The sequence below is a fragment of the Mauremys mutica genome, chromosome 7, assembly GCF_020497125.1.
Source record: "Mauremys mutica isolate MM-2020 ecotype Southern chromosome 7, ASM2049712v1, whole genome shotgun sequence".
In the NCBI taxonomy this organism is placed as follows: domain Eukaryota; kingdom Metazoa; phylum Chordata; order Testudines; family Geoemydidae; genus Mauremys; species Mauremys mutica.
The window spans coordinates 58,982,389-59,007,550 of record NC_059078.1 but is presented as its reverse complement, the minus strand read 5'-3'; the positions used below and the strand labels follow the sequence as shown (position 1 = coordinate 59,007,550).

The window sequence follows — 25,162 nt, the reverse complement described above, 5'->3', positions numbered from 1 at the left end:
CGTCCCTCCATGCATTGTTTCATAATAGATCAGCAGTAAAAAGCATGCACAGTGCACATTTTTCTAATGCACTTCGTTAGCCGTGCTGGATATGAATTTAATGCACAAAATGGATTGTTGTCTGATTTTGAAGAAATATTTGGGTAGTAAAAACCTAGATATCTCCTTAATACTGTTTCAAATAATTTTTCACAGTAACAAGAAAGCATACAAAGATTTCCACTTTCCATTTTCTTTTAAAACATTTTAATTACAAAAACTGATGGACACACTCAGTTCCTGACATTAGACATTTTAATCAGTACCAGGCTGAACACTTGAAGAAAAAAAAAATAAAGCTGAAAGGTATATAAAAGCCTACTAACGAAAAAATAGCTGAGAGACTGCCAGAACAGTGGGGGAACCTTGTAATGTGCCAAAGACTTGAAGAGGAAAGATGAGATTTCAGTCGGAAAAGCACTTAATTTAGAGTAGCCCACATTTCTTTTTCCTTGTAAATGTCATGAAATTACCTTCTTGGCTCTTTCTAAAGAGAAGAAAAAATATGCATGAAGCATAAGTGGTGGATATTGTATCTATTTGTGCCCTGAGCCTGCAAATCCTTATGGACATCGGTAACCCGTATGCAAGTGCTCCCTCTCGGAGCAAAGAAATATTTGCAGGTGCAGGGAGCTGTAAAATAAGACTGTAGGCTTGCATGAATAAAGCCAGTCATATTGTGCAAAAATGGGAAAGAACCAATTTGCACTTTCAAAAACATGTGAGGGAAAGAACCAAAAAAGCCAACAGGTGAATATACTAAATTCACCAAGTGAACTTCCATATGATTTACTACACTCTTATCCAAAGGTCTGCTCAAACAGCATCTAACAAGCAGTGAAACCAAATGCATGAAAGAGCACTGTGTTCTTTGCTCATTTGTAAATATTTGTAACATTTGCTTCCTCATTCCTTTCCAGAAAAAACAGGTCTCTTCTGCATTCTCTCCACTCCCAAGATACCCCTGGTACTGAGAGTTACTAGACTGAGCACTATGCGCCATCCCAGATGGTGCTGAGACCATCCATGAGTCCTTCACTGGATATTTGAGCCTGCTAAAAAGATGAGTGGAGGAAACCATCCCTCTTGATGCAAGACATTTGGACCACAGTCCTGTCCTGGGGTGGTGGAGAGAATGGACTCAGCACAGGGGCAATGTCAGCACCAGAGCCAAGGCTCACAGCTGCTTCTTTAGATGGTACTGCTGAGGGATTTTCTAGAAAATACCTCTGTGTCAACAGAGACACTGACAAATGATGGACCATGGGCCCTAGTGCACCTTTCCTTCTACCGACATGATTTTTGGGTGTGAAGAATGTTTTTTGTTTTTATGTTTTAAAGCCTTAGATGGAACTTTAGTTTATCCAGTGCTGGGAACACAGCTTCAGAAAGAGTGAACCTCTTATGTGGAGGAACTGGCATAAATTTCTTAACCCCAGAGAACATATCAAAGGCTTACTGGCACCAAGGGATTTGGGGCTGTTGCTGTGTGGCTCCCTCTTACCAGAAAGTCTGTCAAGCACCATTCAGTTACCTCCTGTCAAGTGAAGTGCCCTATTGTATCTATGGCCCCAGAACTGTTTGAGTCTTGGACTACAATTCCTGGGAAGGGTAAAGACTCCTCTACCATGGTTAGCTCTAGTCCTCCTTTCTGTCTGTAAGAGCCATGGCTGGAGATGATGGCCTAGGCCAAACAGATAACCTGGGTAATGTACTTCCTCATGGCTAATAGTAGTGACCAGCTACTAGCACTGTGTCCTTGCTGATCACAGTGATTTAATTCTGATCTGTTGCATGCTACAGCCTTGGGATTAAAGTTTTTTACACTTTGGAATAGTATAGATTAATGACTTACTTAACTACCCTAAAACCCCCAAAACTACAGAAGAGTTTAGGTCTCGTGTGAGCCAGACTGCTACAAGCACTTGAAGCAGTTAAGTGGCAAAAAAAAAAAGAAAAAAAAAAGTGGTAGTCAGGAGCCATATCCCTTTTATAACCTTTGCATTACAGCATGAGGCTCACGCATTTCACTGCTGGGTGACAATTCAAGGCAGAATCTTCCTTACTCAGTGCCTGCGCCGAAAATCCTTGTTGCCCATGTCCTCAGCCTAGTACTGGGAGAGTATGTCAGCAGTGAATAGAATGAGAAGTATTTGTTCAACTGACCACTCCTGAACTAAGGGCTTCCATTTTCAAATTTCAAAAATAAATAAATAAACTAATTAAAAAAAAAAAAGAGTTGAGAGTTTCAGGGCACAGTTTAAATGGATGCCTGGAAATCTAGCTCCTCCTCCAGGTGCTAAAGAAATAATCTCAAACTAAAACAGATAAAGGACTCTAGTTAATATGGAATTCATTGTGCAAATCTCAGATGTGTTGGAAATTCAACCTCTGATTATAGTATTAATTTATTCTTTCAGCCCTGCAGAGTGATGTCTTTTGTTTTCTGCATAGCACATAGGAGATATATATAAAAACAGTTCACATAAACGTGGTTCTACTAGGCTGGTATAAAATGAAAAACCAAGCATATAAGCCAGAAATTGGAAGATTATTTTCAAGGATAGTATGTTTTCTTTAATGATACATACAGAAGTAAAATTATTTACAAGGCATTTTGAAAATAGAGAGCTGTGAATTTATGATATATACATAGTAGATTTGAGTATATTCTGAACTTACCACACATTATCCCCAAGGCTGTGCTAAATACCGCCATGTAACCAAAGTAAAATGATGTTTGAAACAAGCCATACATTCTGGAAAAAAAAAAAAGAGAGAGAGAGAGAGAGAGAGGGAGATAGTAATTTATACCACAGGTATAGGTTCAAAAAAGGGCAACAAAAATTATTAGGGGTATGGAATGGCTTCCGTATGAGGAGAGATTAATAAAACTGGGATTTTTCAGCTTGGAATAGAGATGACTAAGGGGGGATATGATAGAGGACTATAAAATCATGACTGATGTGGAGAAAGTAAATAAGGAAGTGTTATTTACTCCTCCTCATAATACAAAAACTAGGGGTCACCAAATGAAATTAATTGGCACCAGGTTTAAAACAAACAAAAGGTAGTATTTCTTCACGCAACGCACAGTCAACCTATGAAACTCTTTGCCAGAGGATGTTGTGAAGGCCAAGACTATAACAGGGTTCAAAAAAGAACTACCGTATTTATCGGCGTATAACACGCACTTTTTTCCCCTGAAAATAGGGGGCAAATGATGTGTGCGTGTTATACGCCGATATAACCTTAACAGGGCCGGCTCTAGGATTTCTGCCGCCGCAGGCAGAAAAGAAAAGCGCCGCCCCCCCCCCCCCAGCGGCGCGGAGCGGCACCCTAGCCCCTGCCCCACTCCCGAGCAGCGCAGCACTGCCCTAGCCCCCCCCCCCGGGAGGCGGCCCGCAGCTGGCTACCGGTTGGTCTGGACGGTGGGGGGTGGCCGCTGCCCCCAGGAGAGCAGCGGAACAAGCTGAGGAGCGGCCCCTCCTCTGCAGCTGGGGCAGGGCCGCGCTACCAGCTCCGCCTGGTGGGGGGGCCCTTACTGCGGCAGAGCGGCGGGAGCTGGTAGCGCGGCCCTTCCCCAGCTGCAGAGGAGGGGCCGCTTCTCGGAGTGCACCGGCGGGGACAAGCGGAGGAGAAGCGGCCCCTCCTCTGCAGCCCGAGCAGGGCTGCGCTACCGGCTCCCGCCTTTCCGCGGTAAGCAACCCCCCCCCAGGCGGAGCTGGTAGCGCGGCCCTTCCCCGGCTGCAGAGGAGGGGCCGCTTCTTGGTGTGCACCCGCGGGGACAAGCCGAGGAGCGGCCTGTCCTCTGCAGCCGGGGAAGAGCTCCCGCCACTCTTCCGGTAAGCGGGCACATACACGCCCGTCATTTCGCCGCCCCCTAAATGAGCTCTCTTTTATCTGACTCCCGAGCAGCGCGGCCCTTGCCCCCCACCAGCGGCCTGAGCCCCCGCCCTCTCCCCCCCCCCAGCGGCGGGGCCTGAGCCCCGAGCCCCGGCCTGCGCGAGCCCCCACCTCCCGAGCGGCACGGCCCGGCCCTAGCCCCCTCCCGAGCGGCCCGGCCCGAGCTGCCTTAGCCCCCGCGCCCCTCCAGAGCGGCCCGAGACCCCGTCCTCCCTCCCTCCCCCGAGCGGCCCTGGCCCTAGCCCCTGCCCCCCTCCCGAGCGGCGTGGCCCGACCCTGCCCGAGCCCCCGTCCCCCTCCCGAGCGGCCCAGCCCGAGCCCCCCTCCCCGCTGGTGCCTGGAGCCGGCCCTGAACCTTAAGAAGCTTCAAAGTCCTTTATTTGAAATTTAAGTTTTTTTCCTGAAATTTCCCCCTTAAAATGAAGGTGCGTGTTATACGCCTGTGCGTGTTATACGCCGATAAATACGGTAGATAAATTCATGGAGGATAGGTCCATCAATGGCCATTAGCCAGGATGGGCATGGATGGTGTCCCTAGCCTGTTTGCCAGAAGCTGGGAATGGGTGACAGGGAATGGATCACTTGATGATCACCTGTTCTGTTCATTCCCTCTGAAGCATTTGGCATTGGCCACTGTTGGAAGATAGGAAACTGGGCTAGACTGACCTTTGGTCTGACCCAGTATGGCTGCCCTTATGTTCTTAAGTCTTTTTTTTGTTGTTTCTCAATATACCAGTTACTCCAAAGTAAGCTTATTTTTAATTCTTTAGGTCAAATGTTTGATTTACTAAATGCTGACCTATGACATACAAGATACAATCACCACTTACTTTGTTTTGAAAAAGTAGTAGTAAAAGGAATACATGTAAACATAGATTGCAGTTGATGCAGCAGAAAGAAAGCTCGTCCATTGCCTGAAAAACACATACAAGTCTGTCACACCACCAGATATGGACCAAACAAAATAAATTTCCCCGACAAAACATATGGTACAGGAGAAATCTGCAGCAGAAAAAAAATCTACTTGTCTAAACATGTTGTGCTTCATGTGAAAAGCAGGCTTCCAGGAAAACATTTGTCAGTAATATCAAATACTCATTAGCTTCTGTTTTATGTATCTTTTTTAGGCTACACAGTTTGAGAGCGTAATCAACATGCTCTTACTACAAATGAATTTACCTCATCTACCTTTTCTCCGTTATCCTGGAACCAACATGACTACAACAACACTGCAAACAATTCATACTCTAATGTCAGCCTTTGCTTGATACAGGGTGATTTTTAAAAAATCCACTTGTGTTTAGAGAAACTTTATTTCAATAGGGAAAGTCTCTTGCAAATCTGTATTATGATTCTGAGATAGTACATTATTAGGACATTTATGAACAAAAATGGTACTTACCACCTATAATCCTCTGCATTTAGCAGGAAGTACGTACATACAATGGTCACACAGACTGTCACAATGCAGAGGATAACCAGCACCAACATCATGAAGCCATAAACATAGTAGATCTTGTAAGCCCAGAATGAAGTGAAAATAAAATACCTAAGTAGAATTGAATGAAATAAGCAACTTTATTATTATATCGTAACTACACCTTTTTAGCAGTTTCAACTGATCAGGCATAATATATTTACTAGCAATAGCTAACTTAATTCCATGCAAAAAACCCCTCACATTTCAATGAAAATTGATCCAAAAGGGAGGATTCCACCTAGGCAAACAATAACAGCTGGTTCCATGAACCTGCAAAATAACAGAAATAGCAATCAATGTTGATATTAGATAAATGTATAGTTTTATATTTCATTAATAAAGATATCCAAAACAAATAGTAGAACACTTAATAAAACCCAAAAAAGCCATATTAAAGGCATCCATTCAGACAAATTCTCTGCATCAGTCCCTCTAGACCCACCGTATTGAAAAAGAAAATAATCTTAGATTTTTAAAACACGTGAGAGACTCACGCCAGTCTTCATGCCTGATGGGAAGTCTACATGCTGAACACCATTCACTGAAGCTGGGCTTTGGGTCAGGCCCTAAGAGGACAAAGCACCCCAGCAGCGCCAAATGAAGTCAATGGGACCTCACTGCTTTTGAGCATATGACCACGTATTTAGGAGCCTGACTACAGCCTCCTGTGTTGTTTTTTTTTTTTTAAATCTGACCCATAATACTTACCTATGTAACAAAGCCCCACAAAATCCCTATGATGTAATGTATGTAAAAATAATTCTGAAATGGAAAGTGCTATCTACCATCATTGTATGCAGTGTAGTTGTAGATGTGTAGGTCCTAGGACATTAGAGAGACAAGGTGGATGAGGGAATATCTTTTATTGGACTGACTTTTGCTGGTGGGACAAATCTTTCAGGTCTGGAAAAAGTACTCAAAGAGAGCATCACAGCTAAATGCAAGGTGAAAAAGATTGTTCAGCATAAATAGCACATATTCTAAGGCAGGGGTTCTCAGAACAATTTTTTTGGTGGCCTCAGAGTACAGTTACCAGCCCTTGCTGGTGGCTGCGCTGACATTTTTTCCAAGCTCGAGCCCCGCCACCTGGGCTAAAGTCCAGAGCCAGAGTCCAGGGGATGAAACCTGAAGCCTGCTGAGCTTACACACTGGCTCCACATACCTGCAGAGGCACTGAGCCCATAGGAGGCTGCCTGGTGCAGGGAACTGATCCTCTGCTGGCATGCCAGCAAACACCAAGGGCTTGGCTACACTTGAAAGTTGCAGCGCTGGGAGTTACAGCGCTGGTCGTGCAGCTGTGTAGGGACAGCGCTGGTGTGTCGCCACACTCACAGCTACCAGCGCTGGTGTGTGGCCACATTTGCAGCGCTGTTGGGAGTGATGCATTATGGGCAGCTATCCCAGCGTTCAAGTGGAAGCAACGTGCTTTTCAAAAGAGGGAGGTGGGGGGTGTTGTGTGACAGGGAGCGGGGGGAGAGAGAGAGAGTGGATTTTTGGAGCCAACACTGTGTGTTTAGCTTCCTGCCTTGAAAAATCAGAAAATGTTCGCGACCCCTTAGTCTTAACTCTTAATTGCAAACAGCCTGCATCCAAACAGACTCCCCGCTGTCAAGCAAACACTCACTCCCTACCTGCCTCATTATCTCATTTGATTGTTCACAGCCAGGTACAGATTGATCACAGCAAACAGGAGCTGTGTTATAAGCAGCTCCGGGATCAACGGAGCTCTGAGTTCACAACAAAACAAAGAGAGGCTGCATAACAAAACAAAGAGAGTAATTTATAAAAGCATTCTGGGATATCTGCTAATACCCTGGAGGCCAACAACAGCACTGGTGTGTGTCCACACTTGTCGAGTAGCGCTGGATCACCAGCGCTGCAATCGTTATACCCCAACCAGACCAGGTGTACAGCCAGCGCTGCAGCCAGGGAGTTGCCGCGCTGGATGTGCCTTGCAGGTGTGGACAGTTACTAATTGCAGCACTGGAAAGCCTCCACCAGCGCTGCAACTTTCAAGTGTAGCCAAGCCCCAAGACAGTCAGGAGCAATAGCTGTGCACTGCAAGGAAGGGCCACTGCTTTGCCCCTCTCCCCCATCTCCACCCAGGAGACTGTTCTAGTGCAGAAAAATCCACTCCACAGAGAAATGCTGTTCTAAGGGACCATTCAAAGTAGAGTGCCCATTAACACCTCTTTTTGTCCTATGACTGCAGGTGTTAACAGGCCACTCTACCTTGAATGGTCCCCTACAATATATGCTAACTACTTATGCTAAACAGTCTGTTCCACCTTGCATTTAGCTGTAAGGCTCCCTCAGGCCTTGGCTACACTGGCGCTTTACGGCGCTGTAACTTGCTGCGCTTGGGGGTGTTTTTCCACACCGCCCCTAGCATCTCCCATTGGCCGGGAACAGGGAACCGCAGCCAATGGGAGATGATGCCTGAAGCAACAGCAACACACCTCCCCCTGCGCCTCTCCTCCCCCACATTCCTTCTGCTTCCTGGAGCAGCACAGGGGCAGGGCAGGCAGGCAGGGAGCCTGCCCTGCCCCCGGTGTGCGTCGGGCCGGAGCCGCTATAGGTAAACACTGGGGGAGAGCGAGGGGGGCCGCGAGGAACTCGCGGGCCGCAGAAAATAATCTCGCGGGTGAGACCCCTGCTCTAAGTGCTATCAGTGTTAGTTATCTATATATTTGAGCAAGTCAGCTATAGGGGCACTTTTCATAATACAAGATAGTATTGTGGTTAAGGCACAAGAATAAGCATCAGACAATCTAATTTTATTTCCATCTCTGCCACAGATAAGTCTTGTGGCCATAGGCAAATCACAGATTGTGTGCCTTTCCCCATCCCTAATATGAGAATACACCTTCTTCACAGGGGCATTGTGAGTCTTCATTCATTGTGTAGCACCATCTCAAGTATTAGTATTACACTAAAAATGTGCTTCATTTTTGAGACTGTGGTAGCGAGTGCCATATGTATATCAACGAAATTGAGAAATGTTGCACTGTAAGGGACCCTGAGAGGTTTTCTAGTCCATCTCCCCATGCTGATGTAGGATTGGGCATATCTAAGCATTACAGGGATTTATTTAACCTATTTTTATCTATAGACATACATACATACATACATGTATATAGATATAATATTTAAGCGTGATTAATTTGAGTTAATTGCACGAGTTAACTGCGATTAATCGACAGTCCTAATACTTTCCTCATTAATAGCCTAAACTCATCATTTGACAGACCCTTACTGATATGTATATTTACTGCACCTACATTTAACAATGTAATTCATGTGTTTAAAACCAAACTTCCACAAAAGTCTTGCAAGAGACAGCGATCATGCATCTGTGTAACCAATATTTATGAGGAAAATATTTTACAAAGAAATAGTTATCTAGCTCAGAATTTTTGGAATTTTGTAATGCGATAGTGACTCTATGCCACAAGCTTATGAATAAAATTAATACTCAGTATCTCAGAGTAGCAGCCATGTTAGTCTGTATCCGCAAAAAGAACAGGAGTACTTGTGGCCCCTTTGAGACTAACAAATTTATTTGAGCATAAGCCCACGAAAGCTTATGCTCAAATAAATTTGTTAGTCTCTAAGGTGCCACAAGTACTCCTGTTCTTTTTACTCAGTATCTGTAGATATTACTGTCACTTACCAGAGGTGACCCCTTCATATTACCCACACTGATACTGAATTTAACTAGAGAGGTAATTTAGTGATTTAATTTGCTGCTTCCTTCATTATTTATAGGGAGACTTGTCTAAGTCGATGGTCCCACAATTTTACCTTCATTAAAAGTATCTTATTTCTTTTTCTCATCCTGATCCAGAAAAATCCATCAGCTCTCCAAGATATGGGCTGCAGTATAAATCAAACCTCACCTTCTCCACTGAGCAACAAACCATTAACTCAAGACACTGCATTTCCTGGAGATTGTGGGTGTAACACATTCCACCATCCCCTTCATTTTTACTACTCCACTCTTCTGAGAGGAATAAAATCAATAAAACCCATCCTTTGAGGATAGTTTTATTTCCACAGCTTCTCTCCTCCTCACTAGATACAAGCTAACAGGGCAAGGAGATTGTATTCATGGTATGCATGCTACAAGCTAAAAAAGTCTATTTTTTGGAAATAAAGATGCCTTTATATTCACATAAAAAGAAATATTCATGAACAATATCAACTTAATGGCCTAGAGAAACCTCTTACCCAAAAAACACGTAGTGGCAATGCAAGCTGCCCCCAACAACATCCTCCAAATGTCTCTCGGCCCTAACTGAGAGAAACCCACCTCCAAGGGTGAAGCTAGTTCAGTCTCCAGGGCCCGTTTGGTCTTAAATCTGTCAAAGGTGCTAACTGAGGTGGGAACTTTGATTTCTGGGGAAACCTATCTACCTGGAATGGGAATGGGACCACAAACTAGTGGCTTCAAGTTGAAAGTTTTTACCTTTATCCATCCAATCCCTTTAAAGAGATGCTTTAATGCAGAAACTTAAATCAGCTTCCTGAGAAGCTTTTTCTCGCACACATGCCTTGAACTAAATATAAATTTAAAAGCTACTCTAAAATTATTTTTGAGGTATTGGGATCATTCAAAATTCTAAACATTTTTATGTTTGAGTGAATACACAATGTATAAGCACTTCTCTTTACCATTTTTTCTCCGGTATCGGACGAGGCACAGCATTGACACGACAAGGAAAGTTGGGCTGGCCCGAGAGATTTCGGCCAAGAATTGTACCAACAAGGTTCAATGGAAGAATAACAAAGAAACAGATACAGCATACTGCCACCTGTAAATTCAATAAACAGGAGTATGAGATCACAGAAAAGAAAAGAAAGAGACATCTAAAGTAACAAGGCAAAAGTGTGTATGTTGTACCAATGCTGAATCATACTCCTAGTTATAAAAAGTTAGCCAACATCCAAACTACTTGTTTTGACTGTTGAGATGCAATATTTGTGTTTTATTCCATGGCAAATCTAACAGAAGAAGGTGCTAAAAGAAAAATATACTCTAGTAAAATTGTATCCGTCTGAAAATATTAACCATTTTCTGCTATGTTTGTAAAGAGTTTGGAACAAATTTATAGCAGTCTCTTCTATTTATAATGGTTAAAGTGAAGTTCACGTTGTACACTGAAAAACTGAAACCTGGACCCTTTATTCTGCTTCGCTGTATCAGAATTCAGTGTCCGAAAACTTCTCTGATTACAAAAAGTTAACTACACTAACTCTGAATAGATATTACCTAGCTGATAACTAGCCACATTTAAAATAGTTAAATTTAAAATCTGCTTACAATATTCTGGATCTGTAAAGGTCTTCCAAAAAAGCCAAAACCACAATGTTGAAGCCATATCACACTGTTCAAACTGACACTTGGGACCAGATTTTCTGAACTATACATACAAATGGTCAGACAGGTAACTGATTATTTGCACGTTCAGTTACCCACTTTACAAACAAAAAATACATGTACAAATTAGTGTACAATTGCATATGCACAGAGAAGAAAAATCATGCCCTTTATTCTGCCCCATTCCAATAGGGTGTGCCTCAGAAGATTTTAGAGTGAACCATCTTCAATTCTATATACAACAAGCAATTTTTTTTTCTGCTCATGAAAGGAAAGGGCATTTGTAATAATAATAATAATAAAAATAAAAAGGAATTATAAATGCTCAGCAAGATGTTCCCTAATCATGTAACTCTTGAATATAAAAAACTATGAAACTACTTGGAAATATATTAAATTACTCAATAACATTCTCAGATACCATACTTCTAAGTAAAAATAGAATGGTTACTCGCAGTATAGTAACTGTGGTTCTTCAAGAGGTGGTCAGTGTGACTCTCTCTGTAGATGCAAGTGCACAAGATCGGATTTCTTTGTTTGAATAGCCATGTCTGTTGAGGCCATGCATGCACCCATGCTCTCTCATGTTTGGACATAAAAGGTGGGGTAACCATGTCCTTCCTCAGTTCCCTTGCAATTCAAAGCCCGTGGTAGCTGAGAACTCCAAACAGCAGGGATTGGGTGGGGGGTGTTGTGGGATCCTGTAGCGGAGTGTGGCAGAGCCCCCCATGGCTCCTGCCTCTGCGAAGTCCACAAAGTCACTCTGAGACCCTGGGGTCAGTAACCACAGGTGCAGTTTATTTACACACTTGTTCCCATCACCATTTCATCATGTACAGTTGGCCCTTCACCATTTGGAGACAGGAGGGAGGGAAGAGCTACCTCCCTGCTTCCACTCCCTGCCTTTTCCCCTTCTTTCTGCTCTTCCCCTGGCTTCCTTCCCCTGAGGCTTTTATACAGCCCCAGGCTAATTAGGTGGCAGCTCTCTCTGCTTCCCCAATTAGGGACAGGTTATCTCCAGCCAGCTCTAATTTCTTCCCCTAAATGGGAGCTGGCGTGACAGAGGGCTAAATCAGCAACCCTTTGCCCAGCACCCTGTCACAGATCCCCACTGATGACATCTTAAAGAATGATCACCCTACGCTAACTGGTTCTTTGAGTATGTGTCAGCGTAGATCCCACTGCAGCTGACTGGCAAGTGGTATCCCCTCGAACACTGGGAATGAGCTGTTTCACCGTTTGACTAATCCAGCAGAAGTACTGCTCTCCTGAACTTGGCACCTGACCTAGCAGCTAAGTCCAAGACACAGTTTGACAAAGGTCAGCAGGTAACTCCACCTCGAAGATCTCGGACACTAGCACATGTCTGAAGAGATCACTTGAGCTCTAGTGGAGTGAGTAAGACTTGCTGTTCAGTTGGAGATGCAATAGCTTGACCTTTAGAACTCAGAGCCAGAAATAGACTGGGCAACAGTGTAAATGGCTTACTCCTGTCAATATATTAAAACAAAGTCCTGCACACCATTTCTTTTCTCTCAGTGCCAGCCTGGCTATAAGGAAGCAGATTGGTAAGATAGTAAATTGGTTCAGATGAAAATCTGAGACCTGGGAAATCAGTTTTGGATGAGGTCTTGGGACCATCTTTGTCTTATATAGGGGAGGTTCAGTCACAAGTGCCTAAAGATCTTCTGGCCAAAGTGATAGCACATTCCAGACTCGCTGCTGTCTCCCACTGTCACCTGTCTCTGATCAGCCAGTCATCTAAGTGATAGATGTGAATGTCTTGTCTTCTAAGATGGACCACTACCACCACTAGGCATTTTGTGAAGACACGCGATGCTGTAGAGAGGCCAAATGGCAGTATCTTGTACTAGCAATGACCCGATCACACTGTGAATTTCAGGCACCACCTGTGGGCGATAGATGGCTATGCAGAAAGTTGCACCTTATAAGTTGAGAGCCCTTAAGCAGTCTTGAATCTGAAGAGATGGAACGATAGAGGCAAGAGTCACCATCCTGGATCTGAGGCAGCCTATGTATTTGTTTGTCTCAGGGTCTAGGATAGGACACAGATCACCTTTCTTTGGGATAAAGTAGTACTGCAAACAGAAGTCTTTTCCCCCCGTATTATTCTGGAAACTCTTCTACAGCTCCTAGATGAAGCAACAAGGCCACTTTCTGTAACAGGCTCTCATGAAAATGGCCCCTGAAAAGGGAATGGGAAGGGGGTTGAGAAAGGTACGCTGTGGAAGTAGATGGGATAGCCAGGGGTAACTATATCAGCACCCATTCGCCCAAGGTGATATTGGACCAACTGGACCTGTGGACCAAGGCAAGATGGCTCCTGATTAGCTCTGATGTGGCTCCTGACACTTCCATTAAATCGGCTAACTGGGTGGCATATGGGACAGAGGAGGCAGAAGAGGTGCCCTCTGGTACTGTGGTCTTTTCCACTATGGCTAATCTGTCCGTCTGCCTGGGAGTAAGGGTAAGCCAGCTGCCTTTGCTGGGGCTGATATTTGTAGGGGTTCCCATAAGGGGTTAGTGTATAAATCTCTAGTGACCTCAAGGTAGCCCTTGAGTCTTAAGGAGTGTAGCACTTTGCCAGCCCTTGTATTGGATCTCCATCCACTTGAGTGGGAGGTGCTGGGTGATATCTTGGAACTCTCAGTAGCCCAGTGGCTAATAGCCTGATGCTCATTTCATGGTCGCAACCATGTCAGAAGCACCCATGACTGCCTGCGGACTCTTCTGGTAACCATCTGGCCTTCTTTAATAATCTTCCTTATCTCTTTCATCATGTTATGTAGAACAGAACAGGGTCACCCTGCTCTATGTTATGAAATTATACTTGGCAAGCATTGCCTGATAGCTACCCAGAGTTGCAGCGAAACCAAAAAGAGTAGGTTTTGTGCCTGAAAAGTTCTAACTTCTGGGGTCCATGTCCCCAGGTGTGCCTCTTGTTGATTTCAACTTCTCCTTCACTGCTACAGCTACTAAAGACGCTGGGCTCAGGAGGGAATAAAGTTTTTGAAATTCTTCAGGGACACTTGAGTGTTCTGCCACCCATTTGGACAAGGACTAGTGCTGGCCACAGACTCCTGGCCAGCTCTAATATGGTTCATTAATAGGGAGGGCAATCCTGGCTGGGGCTGATGGAGTCAGGATACCATACATTTGAGAGCTCTCCTACATAACCATCTCTATGTCCAGGGTCTTCACAAGGCAAACCAGGTGAGCCTGAAAGGGCTTAAAATAGTCACCTGCCAAGGCAGGGGTTGGTGCAGCTGCCTCATCAAGCGATAACTATTCTTTTGTTGGAAATTGGGGATGTTCTTCTGCTACTCCTAGCTCTTGAATGGTCAGTGGCCTAGGTAATGATGTCACCAGGGAGCCTGATCTCTTCCTGGATCAGCAGGAAGATCTGCTTTGGGATACTTGAGATAATGGTCCCCGGTGAGACCAGTATGGCCAGCTTGGCACGTTAAATGGTACTGGCCCAGATGTGGTGGTCAGCCCATTGCTATTCAGAATTCCGCTGCGTCAGCATCTTGTGAGAGAGGAATGCTCAGTACCAGCTCTCAGGTTGCTCTTATAAAAAGGTAGAGGAAAGGCATCCCTGCTCAACATCCGGGAGAAGGCGTGACCAAAGAATAGTACTTTTTGAATGGTGGTGACATGTGGCAATATGCCTGGCAATATGCTGAAGAAGTCTCTGTAAAGAATCTAGGTGAATCCATAAAGACATAGACTGAGCCTGTAATTGGCACAGTGGTCAGTGCTGGTGTCTTTGCTGGTGCGCAGAACATCATTTTTACTTCAGTAGAAGACTTTAGGCACCCTCTTTGGAGAGTGCTGTTCCTCCTTCTCCTTCAGGATTGTTTGTCCCAGCACTGGGAGCCACGTCTGAGCTTCATTTGGTTGAGACTTTTGGTCTCACCCTTACGTTGGGGCACCAGTTCTGGCCCCAATGCTGAAGTTGTCAATGCTGGGAGTGCTGATGTTGAGATTAGTGCCATATCAGCAGGCACTAGTGTAGTGACAGAAGTCTCTGGTCCCTGTGCTGAGGCTGTCAGTGTCAATGTAGCTAATGCACAATTGGATGGTGTTTTCTTTCCTGCCACTGCTTGACATTGGAGTTTGCCGTCTGCCCAAGCAGCACTTGCTGAAGATGACCCTTCTTGCTCTTTGGAGACAGTAGTCTCCTCCAGATCCAAGGTAGCATGCACTGATTATTCAAGCAGATGCAATTTCAGCTATGCAACTCTTGACTTCCACTCCTTGAGAAGGATTTACATACCATACACAATGGGAATGCAACTCTCCTCCAAAGAGTGACTAAGCCCACTGACTGGGTGAGAAGGCCATCATAGGTCAGGTAGGATTTAAACCCATAGGATTTGGAGTCTGGCATAGCAGCAGGCACACGGTACCTATCCATGCTATATATAGAGTCTTTTTTAGGAACATCCAAATTAAAGAAAAGAACGGACGTGGGGGTGAAGATACATTTCTCCCCCAAAAGTCTGGAAATGGATGCGTTTTTAAGATCAATAGCAGTAGTGGGTCAGACACTCGCTGGATTCTGCCTCCCTGTCATGGGTGGAGAGAGTGAACTGAGCAATCCAGCTGCTCCATCCTTTATGCCCTTGCACAGGAGCACAAGGCAGCACGGGGAGCATGTGGAGCCATAACGGATGCAGCTAGCCAAGAAAATAAACAAACTGGTCTTGCACACATGCTCACCTACAGTGGATGCACAGTGACACACACTTGAACAGCAGCTACTTTGCTTAGCTATCACTTTAACAGTAAGTGATTTTGCAGGTATACAGTGATATGCTTCTGAATGATCTGATATCAGAATTAGGCCTTAAAAATTAATTCAAGCAAAGTATGTTTTATTACAGTCAGCTAAGGGAAATTCAAAGGACAATTTTAACCAATACTTCAAAAAAATTTATACTTTACTGTAACTGCAAATCCTGCTTTCCAGATAGAAAACTCAATACTGACTAAAAATCTAGACAAATTATTTCTATTTAAAACACCCTAGTTAGTTCAATTTCTTAATTTTACTTTTATTGCTGTCTTTCTTCAACTAAAAATATCCACTCTTTAAACGTCAGCATTTTGACTTATTCTCCTGGCTTCAGTTGCCATAGGAGAAATCTTCTGTAACAACAGCCTGCTTTATTTGTAATTTTTTTTTTTTAGGGGGAATTCACTATTATATTGCCCTTGACTAAATGTGTACCATTTAATTTTTCATACTTGAAAAGAAACATTGTCAAGAGGGACATAAATTATGTACTAGCTCCACAGGCTTCACATTTTCTAACAACTGTAGCTTAAACTTCATTCAAAGGTGATAATTAAAATTTTTATGAGCATATCAAATATTAAATTGCCCCGGCAGGTTGTGTTGTCCTGAAAGCCGAATGAAGAAGGGATGAATGTAATAAAAACTGTCTCTGAAGAAAAAGAGGCTTGATCTCTCCTGTCAGATACCAATGCTTCACACCAGCGATCACCTGTCTCTCCCCCCATGAGGGAGGGTATGTAGAGGATACAGATTTTTTTTTTTTTTTTTTTACAGCAATGCAGGTTCACACACTTAAAATCTGGACAAATGAAAAGTTAATATACAGAACAGTAAGAGTCAGTGGCACAAAAACTAAAATGTTTAGCATATAATACTATCATTACCTGGAATCCTGCCTCAATCACAACTTGACCCGCTAAAAGTTGAGCTAAAAGTGTTACACCAGATACACATTGGTAGTAAGTTGGATTTTCAAACTGAGTTAAGACCAGGCCTGCATAATTTTACTCATTATTTGTCTTGCGGGACCATCTTGGAGCTTGAGACATGGACCAGGATCCCATTGTGCTAGGTGCTGTACAAACCCATATCAAAGATGAAGAGTTTAAAATCTAAGCAGTTCAGAGTACTTAAGGGTATTACCCAAGCTGTATCAGGATAAAATTGAGCAAAAGAAATCTAAATTACATGTTATTACATACAAATAACTACCTTAAAAGAACATTAAGGTTGCAATGTAAAGCACTCAGAAGCTAGCCCCCTTTTATGTAAGCATTATGATTCAGTCTTTAATTACATGATCACACACTATTTTTTGCAAAGGACCCCTGGTTCATTCAGTGCACAGGATGGACACAGCTCAGTGAATAATACCACATGCGGCTGTGGCCAAAGACTAACTCACGAGGGGACTTAGGCACCATTCACAAAACCACAGGTGGTGGTGGCTAGCAAACCAAAAATACCAATTCTTTACAGCTCTAGTTGCGAGTGCTTCACACATCTGTAAACCAGACTTCAAATGCCTCCAGTTGGGCGCTCTGAAAATGAGAATACAGTGGCTGTGAGGATCGAATTCATGTGACTTGCCCAGCAAGACATAGGAATTGTGTAGTAGAGGCAGGGATAGAATCCTGTTCTTCAGGGTAGCATTCAGCTACCTAAACCACATGACCATCCTCTTCCTATAATCCCTTCCTTCATTCACTACATAATTTCCAACTTCTGCAACAAGTGAAGCAGAGGTCCTACAAATAACAGCCTCATTCACTACACAACCCTGATTCCTAATATAGTATGTGACCATACTATCATACTACCATCATACATGGAACATATAGTATAGGGTCATATAATTAAAAACGATCATAATGTAATACATCCATACAAGGGGCCAAATTAAGGTTGTATAGGCACTTTTAATTCTGGCACTTCCTAACCCCTAAGAGCCTTGACACTGCACCCTTAATGTTCTTTTAATGTTGTTTTTTGGATGTAATTTCCTAGGTTTTTAAAAAGCAAACAAAGCAGAAATCCCCTAATGTGGAATTATACTGATACCGACATGGAACATCAACATGGAACATCAATTTTAGATCCACAGCACAAACATCTGCCACTTGAGCTAATATTAACTGAGTGAAGGGCTGGCTCTGGCTTTTTTGCCGCACCAAGCAAAAAAAAAAAAGAGGGGCGGGGACACCAGAGCAGCAAAACAGGAGGGGTAAAAATGGCGCGACTGAAGCGGCGAAGCAGCAAAGCGGGGGGGGGGACACCGCACGGCTGGAGTGGCAAAACCGGGGGGGGGGGGGGGAAGAGACACGGTGCGGCTAGAGCGGCAAAGCCAGGGGAGGGGGGGACACGGCGCGGCTGGCTGGAGCGGCAAAGCTGCGGGGTTGGGGGGGAACAACACAAAAACGGCGCAGCTGGGGCAGCAAAGTGGGAGGGGGCGGCGGGGAGAAACAACGGCGCGGCCGGCAAAGCAGGGGAAAAACAAAACAAAAAACCCTACAGGGCAGCCAGAGCCAGGGGACTCCCTGTGCTGCAGAGTGCGCGCCCGGTCTAATGGGGGGGAAGGAGAGGGAGCGGGGGGGAGAGAGAGAGAAGGGGGGCGGCCAGCGCTTCAGCAGGGCACTCACCACGCGGCCCCGACCGCCACGCCGCCAGCCGGGAGGGCTCTGCTCCCCTCCTCAGTGCCGCCGCTGCCCCCTACAGGGCAGCCGGAGCAGTGAACAAAAAAAATAAAATAAAAATAAAGCGGCGTGCCGCCCTAGGTTTGGGCAGAATGCCGCCCCGTAGAATCTGCCGCCCCAAGCACGAGCTTGCTCAGCTGGTGCCTGGAGACGGCCCTGGCTGAGTGCAGTAGTAGGTTGTCATCCTGTATGTGAAACCACCATTAAAGGAAAAGACACTCTGCAATTGAGTTTCAGTTATTTGCTGATAGCAGAGGAACTGAGACTCCAGAATACTGGGTCTATTCCAGATGCTTGGGGCGTGTACTTTAGTGGTTACGGTCCTTTCTGCCTCTAGTCCCACCAGCCTGTCCTCATTCCAATCCTTTCTATAAGGGAAAGTTCATGGTAATCCTGAAAAATACAATTCTCCATGTCAAAATATTTTGCTCTGAACATCTGTGGTTCTGCCCTATGTCAGCCCTTGTTAAGAATCTCTTACACAAGAAACCTGTTGGTAAATTTATTCACCAACCCTATCCCATCTATAAGAAGCAAGGGAAAAAACAACGGCAGTGACAACTATGCAATTTCCCATAACAGAAGTAGCTCAACTTTATATTTCAAGAGGTATTTCCTGACCAAAATACAAGTTATTCATAAGCAGTAGGACAGATCTATTAAACAAATCAATAGGAAATAAATGTATTAACACAAGATAATTTTACCAGAAATGTAAGACCAACACAGATAGAGAAAAGGACCAGACCAGACCCAATGTCTTTCCATGAAAATAAAACAGACGTGTATATGATGTGACTGTTTGGCGCATGAGTGCACAGGAAGATTACAAGGTAAGTCAAAGTATCTTACAGCATCAAGAGAATCCCAGATCCTCTCGAAGTACAATAAAAAAATTAAGAAGATTGAAAAATAAAAATGTAGGCTCTGAAAAGGCAGAGTCACAGTAACATCCCCCATTGTTACTGCTACAAACATAGACCAGAGGAGGGCAAACTAACTACCCCTTCCCTGAGCCCCCTACCCCTCTGCCTTGGGCCACCTGCCGCATCCCTCCTGCATCCCAACCCCCTGCTGCACCCCAATCCCCTGCCCTGAGCACCTTCCTGCACACCGCATTGCTTCCCACACCCCGTGCTCCAGCCCTACATTCATGACCCTGCATACAATTTCCCCACTCAAATGTGGCCCTCGGGCCAAAAAGTTTGCCCACCTCTGAGTTAGACACTGGGCAGTCAGTTTCCAAACTTGTTTAGTGGCTAGCAGGAATCAGACCTTTATCCTTCTCCTTACATACCATAGGTTTAATAGAAGTGCTCCAGAAGGATTCTTTAAACCCTTTTCTAAAAGCTTTGAGAAGACAGAATAAAATTGGTCAGCTTCATTATTACATTTTGATGGGAAAGGCAATGGAAAAACATTTTCCAGGAAGAGAGCCTGGAACTTTATCCTCTCCTTACAGAAGGCTTTCCCTACTGTTGATTAAGGAGCATGTGTACATCCATGAGAGTCAAGAACAGAATCCCAGGCCTACAGCCAGAGAAGTTAGTTTAGGATTATAGGGGAAGATCTTATTAACTTTCCACTTCCTGTGAGATTCCAGATAGGGCTGATGCGCAAGGTAGCAGAGGAAGCTTTGAGAGATTCAAAGTGGACCAGTGTTACAGTGAGCTCTAGGCAAGGACCCTTCAGTGGCTATGAAGGTTCAGCCAATCTCAAACCAGGAGAACTAGGTGAGGGGGGCTCCCTAAAATCCAGATGCAATAGCAGGGTACTAATGTAGACAGCTAGTAACTAGGCTTTACCTCTTGTTTCTGGCACTATGCTACCTGGGAGATACAGGGGTTGGGGCAGATCACCAAAAAAGGAGGGAGAGATTGAGCCTTTTGTTGCAAGATTTGGACGCGAGAGTTTTACAATTTCTTACTGAACCTGTTTCACTCAGTGTTCTTCCATGACCATCCAATTTACGTTTTCTCCACATTTGCAGGGCTGGCTCCAGGAACCAGCCAAGCAAGCTCATGCTTGGGGTGGCAGATTCTACGGGGCGGCATTCCGCCCAATCCTAGGGCGACACGGCAGGTATTTTTTTTTTTTTGGTTCTCCGATCCAGACTCCCTGTAGGGCGCGGAGGAGGGGAGTGCCCTGCAGCAAACTTGGCAGGGCAGCCCGCGTCCTTCCCTCCCAGCCAACCGGAGCAGCGCAGAGCCCTCCCGGCAGGCGGCGCGGCGGTCGGGGCTGTGGGGTGAGCGCCCCGCTGAAGACCTGGCTGCCCTCCTTCTCTCTCCCCCCCCCGCTCCTTCCCCCCTATTAGACCGGGCAGACAATCTGCAGCACAGGGAGTCCCCCTGCACCCTGGCTCCGGCCGCCCTGTAAGGTTTGTTTGTTTTTCCCCTCTGCTTTGCCGCTCCGACCCCCACCCCCTCATTTTTTTTTTTTTAACTTGGGGCAGCAAAAAAGCCAGAGCCAGCCCTACACAATTGCAAAACATAACAAGGAAGAGTAGACCTAGCAAGCAATTTGAGGTAGGGGGACTATTTAAGACCACCATGGAGTAGGAGTGTCACCTCTACTGTAGTTTGGGAAAAGGGACATTCATCTCATGAAGGAAGAGCAAGCTTGCCATTAGCGACTTTTGGAGACTTGCCCACTTTGGGGAGGCGAGAGAAACCACGTCTGCACAAGGAGAGAGGGGCTCACAAAAGCACAGGTATTTACTGTGAGGAAGCTAAGCTCTTTTCTCTTTCCCTCTACAAATCAACTCCATTAGCTGATTAAAATTCATTATATCATTGATTGTTCTGGTGACGTTTCTAATCCATAACTTGCTCCTACTAAAAGTCTGCAAAGTGAAGGGAGATTTATCACCACACAGTAATTATGACTCAAACATAAATTCATAATCCCTAGAGACTTAAAATCACTCTGTGCATAAGGAACCCTACACACCCATTACGTGACCCTTGAAGATGCCATTCTCAATTGCTTTTGCGCAAACATTTCCCTGATCTTAAAATGAAAATGAGTGGAACAGCACTAGACTACAATTTCAATGCAGGTGGAATTCCCTTCCATCAGCATTCCTAAACTCCAAATCAGAATACGAATGAGAAATGTGATATTGTGAATGCTTGCTCAGCAGTAAAACACAGCCTCTTTGCACATGTCAAAGATCAATGCTGTAAACCTTTCTGACAGTGTTGGATATGACTTGTCTCAGCACAGAAAAACCAATACAATATTCCATTTTAGCATAAACTGATTAACACTGACGTGCAAAAATTAAAATTCTAAACCTTGCTCCTTAAAAAGACATTCAGATTGAAAGTGATTCAATGGATGAATGAATCAAGCACCTTTAGCTTTATATTACATTGATTATTTTAAGTCCTATGGCTAGCACAGTAATTCACATTAAAGGTGATATTAAGGTTCTTATTCTAAATTTTTGGATTATCCCTATTGCCAATATTTTAGATAGGCCACTTGATGTATTCCCTCTCAATGGAAAATTCCTGAAGACCTTTTGACTGGGAAATAGAACAACTTCTTTTAAATCGCACTCTCCATTCTTCATCTTCACACTGATTTTTGAAAACGCAGTTTAAAGTACATCCTTGCAGCCCAAGTACATCCTTCCCGCTGCTCCGACTTGCCAGGAACAGTGAACCATGGCCACTACCTGCAGACGGTCAATGTGAACAAACTGTCTCGCAGCCCACCAGTGGATTACCTTGATGGCCCATGGGCTGCAGGTTGCCCACCACTGGTCTAAATCTAAACTGCTGCTGCATCACATGTTAAAACATTAGGAGACATTTTTCATACTGCACATTCCCCAAAAATTTTCTTTTACAAATTTATAATTATGCCTTGGCAGTTGGAACATGAACTCTATCCACAACCAAATCCTTTTTCTTACATTATCACAAAGGGTTATTTCAGAGCTGGTTGTAAGTGCAAAAACTTTTTCCTTAAAAAAAAGAGAGTGTTCTACAGGAACACTACAGGAATTCTAATCTTATTGTATAGATTCTTTTACTTAACCATTATTGCTTAGAACTGGCTTTCAACTGGATTGGCTGTGTGTTGTACCTTGGCTTATAAGTAGCCTGCATCAGTCTTTAGGAATAAACAGATCACCATCTCCCACTTTTATTCCAAGATTCAGCTATAACTGGGGCTTGTTTACAAGGTAATAAATGCCACACATTTGGAGGGATGGCGTTTCTGTTAACTTAGCAGCTGTGAATCTGTTACGGTAATTAAGACAAGCGCCATACCAAAAGCAATGTTCTGTTTGACATCATTTTGAAGGGTGAGTAAATTCATAATTAAGCCTGGTTTATGACATTCAACTGGCTTCCTCACATGTGAAGCAGTTATACCAAATCACTTCACTTTTCCTGTGAAGTGAAACACTAATCATGGTTGACAGAGAAAGAGAGAGAGTGTATAGAAACAACGAAGTGAGTGAATGGGCAAGGATTTGGAAAATATGCAACAGAAGCTGCAGGGAGATAAAAAAGGAACAAGACCATAGATGTCAGAGACATGGGAGGCAATGGCTGAGGGCCCTGAATCCAGGTAAATTCAACTTTGGACATTAAGGGGGTGTAGGGAAGAAAAGTATACAAGTCGCACGGCATCTTTAAAATAGGGATAATATTATAGCCTATCTCCCAGTAGTGTTTTTAGATTTAATCAGTATTTGAGAAACACTAAGATTCTTGGACAAAAAGTCCTAAGTTGTAAGTATTATCAAAGTGAAGTTCAACACTGTTTTAGTTGACTCGACAGTAGAATGGTTTTGAGAGGAGTGCTATGAATGGGGAACTGGTTCAGTCCTATCCATCCACCCACTCTACTACCATCAGCCATGACTTATATCCTATCCATCACCATCACTTGACCTGCTGCTTTCACAATGCTCATTCTAAAGCTAAGACAAAAGAATTGCCATCCTCCCCCAAGGACACCAACAGGCGCATTCCAAAAAGCATGGAGTGGCATTCACGTCCCCATTCTCTGGATGTCCTTGTTTTTCCAGGCCCAGAAAGTAAGAATCCCATGTTTCTTCCCAATAAAAGTGAATGGGACTTGAGTATGTATCTGGCTCAATCCAATTAAAAATGTGATCCTACTGGTATTTGTTAAAATTTTCAACTACAAACAGAAAATTCCTTTTAACAATTAGCAACTACAGTGAACTGGTTTCTTTAGTCTGAATTGCAACTATTATATTATATTTCAAGTTAAGTGTTATTGCAAGAACAGCAGTTTTCTAAACTACTGTAACACAAACATGGATTTTTTATATTATTTATCAAATTTGAGACACTGATCTTTGGAATCTCAGTACCTGAACTTAATTTTTCCACTTTGAGGTGATGGGTCACAAAGAATATAAGCTCTCCCAGTTTAGAAGCTAAATTTTCCTGGGTCTGCTATCCTGTTTCAAGTTCTATTAACTACTCACCATTGTTCCAAAGGGAATAGCCCGTGAAGCATGGTAATATATGGCAATGAAGTTAATGAAGAAGGCAGTGCCACACACCATCGCTGGAATAAGGAAAGCCCCAATGAACATTTGCTTTATCCATCGCCTTCCTGTAGGAAGAAAACATTAAACATATTTGTAATTGAAAACATGCCGCACTTTGATTAAAGTTCACATTTTGCCACAAGTCTGCCGGAATGTAAGTAATTAGCCTTTTTTTCCAAAATGAATTAAATGAGTACTAGCTAACATACACAGGAGCAAAGGTAAACTTTTAAACTGTACTTCACTTTTAATTAAGCCTTTTGATTTCACAAACAATAACCATTCTTTATGGAAATATGGACGTGGGAGGGTAACAACAGTCTACAATGGGAAACGCTAATAAGAATGTGTAAAATAAAGCTTATATGTTAAAACAACGTTTAGAAACACTACTGATGGGTGTTTACACATGCAATTGTTTCCTTGCATCAATGGGCACCAATTCTGTTGTAAAACGTCTAAGTGACTGGTTAAATGCAACAGGAATGGCAGTGCAGGTTTATGGCTATAACAGCAATAACGGAGCAACTTTTAAACAAAGACTTGGGGCACATAAAACACCACACTACAATAATGTAGTTAAGAAACGTGCTTAGCTTCACTATTTAATCACATTGCTCAGCATTATTCCTTTCCCTCCATTGCCCTGTCCTCCTCCTGTCTGTATATCTAAAGACTAAGTTTTTCAAAAGACAGGAATATTGGGTAACATTTTCAAAAGCGCTTCGATGATTTAAAAGCCCCATCTTCAGAAGTGCTCACGTGACAAGGGCTCTGAAGTCACTTAGTAGGGCTCTTGAAAATGTTACCTATTGTCTTCATATCTCAGTAGAGCACCTAACACTACTGGTGTTAAATGATACCATGTTTAATAAACTCAGTAACAAAATTTAATTCACTATAACAGGCATCTCCAACAGAAGAGTAAGACAAGTCAACAGGTAAAGGTCTTCCACACTCCAGATAGATGTTAAGAGATTTGCTGCTATGCCTGGGTATTCAAGGAACCTTGCAGACCTTTGTTTTGTGGTCTTGTGCAAGACCTCTCTGTGACTGCCTTACTCCAGTCTTGGCTGAATGTCCTGCATCTGCTATTAATCTGTGAATTTGTGCTAACTTAATTTAAATACTCAGTGTCTGGATGCATCTGTGCAGCTTGCTGAATAGAATGCAGCAAAGAAACCAACATATGGTTTCAAGAATTGCATATGGACTACAAACTTCCATTGTGCAGGAGCATCAAAAGCATTTTAGGGCTTGCCTACAGTTTTTGTAACCAATTTAGCCAGATCTG

The 25,162-nt window shown here is 43.7% G+C and overlaps 1 protein-coding gene across 2 annotated transcripts in view; it reads right to left on the bottom strand.

Moving 5' to 3' along the window:
• The window catches only part of TM9SF3 (transmembrane 9 superfamily member 3), an 89,435-nt gene that overhangs the window by 6,507 nt on the left and 57,766 nt on the right, over positions 1-25,162 (bottom strand). For both annotated transcript variants that reach the window (XM_045024563.1, XM_045024564.1), the window contains exons 9-14: positions 23,803-23,933; positions 10,100-10,239; positions 5,627-5,695; positions 5,348-5,494; positions 4,776-4,859; positions 2,722-2,798 (exon numbers count right to left, since the gene is read on the bottom strand). In XM_045024563.1, the coding sequence (XP_044880498.1) occupies positions 2,722-2,798; positions 4,776-4,859; positions 5,348-5,494; positions 5,627-5,695; positions 10,100-10,239; positions 23,803-23,933 (648 nt within the window). The remainder of the gene's footprint in view (positions 1-2,721; positions 2,799-4,775; positions 4,860-5,347; positions 5,495-5,626; positions 5,696-10,099; positions 10,240-23,802; positions 23,934-25,162) is intronic.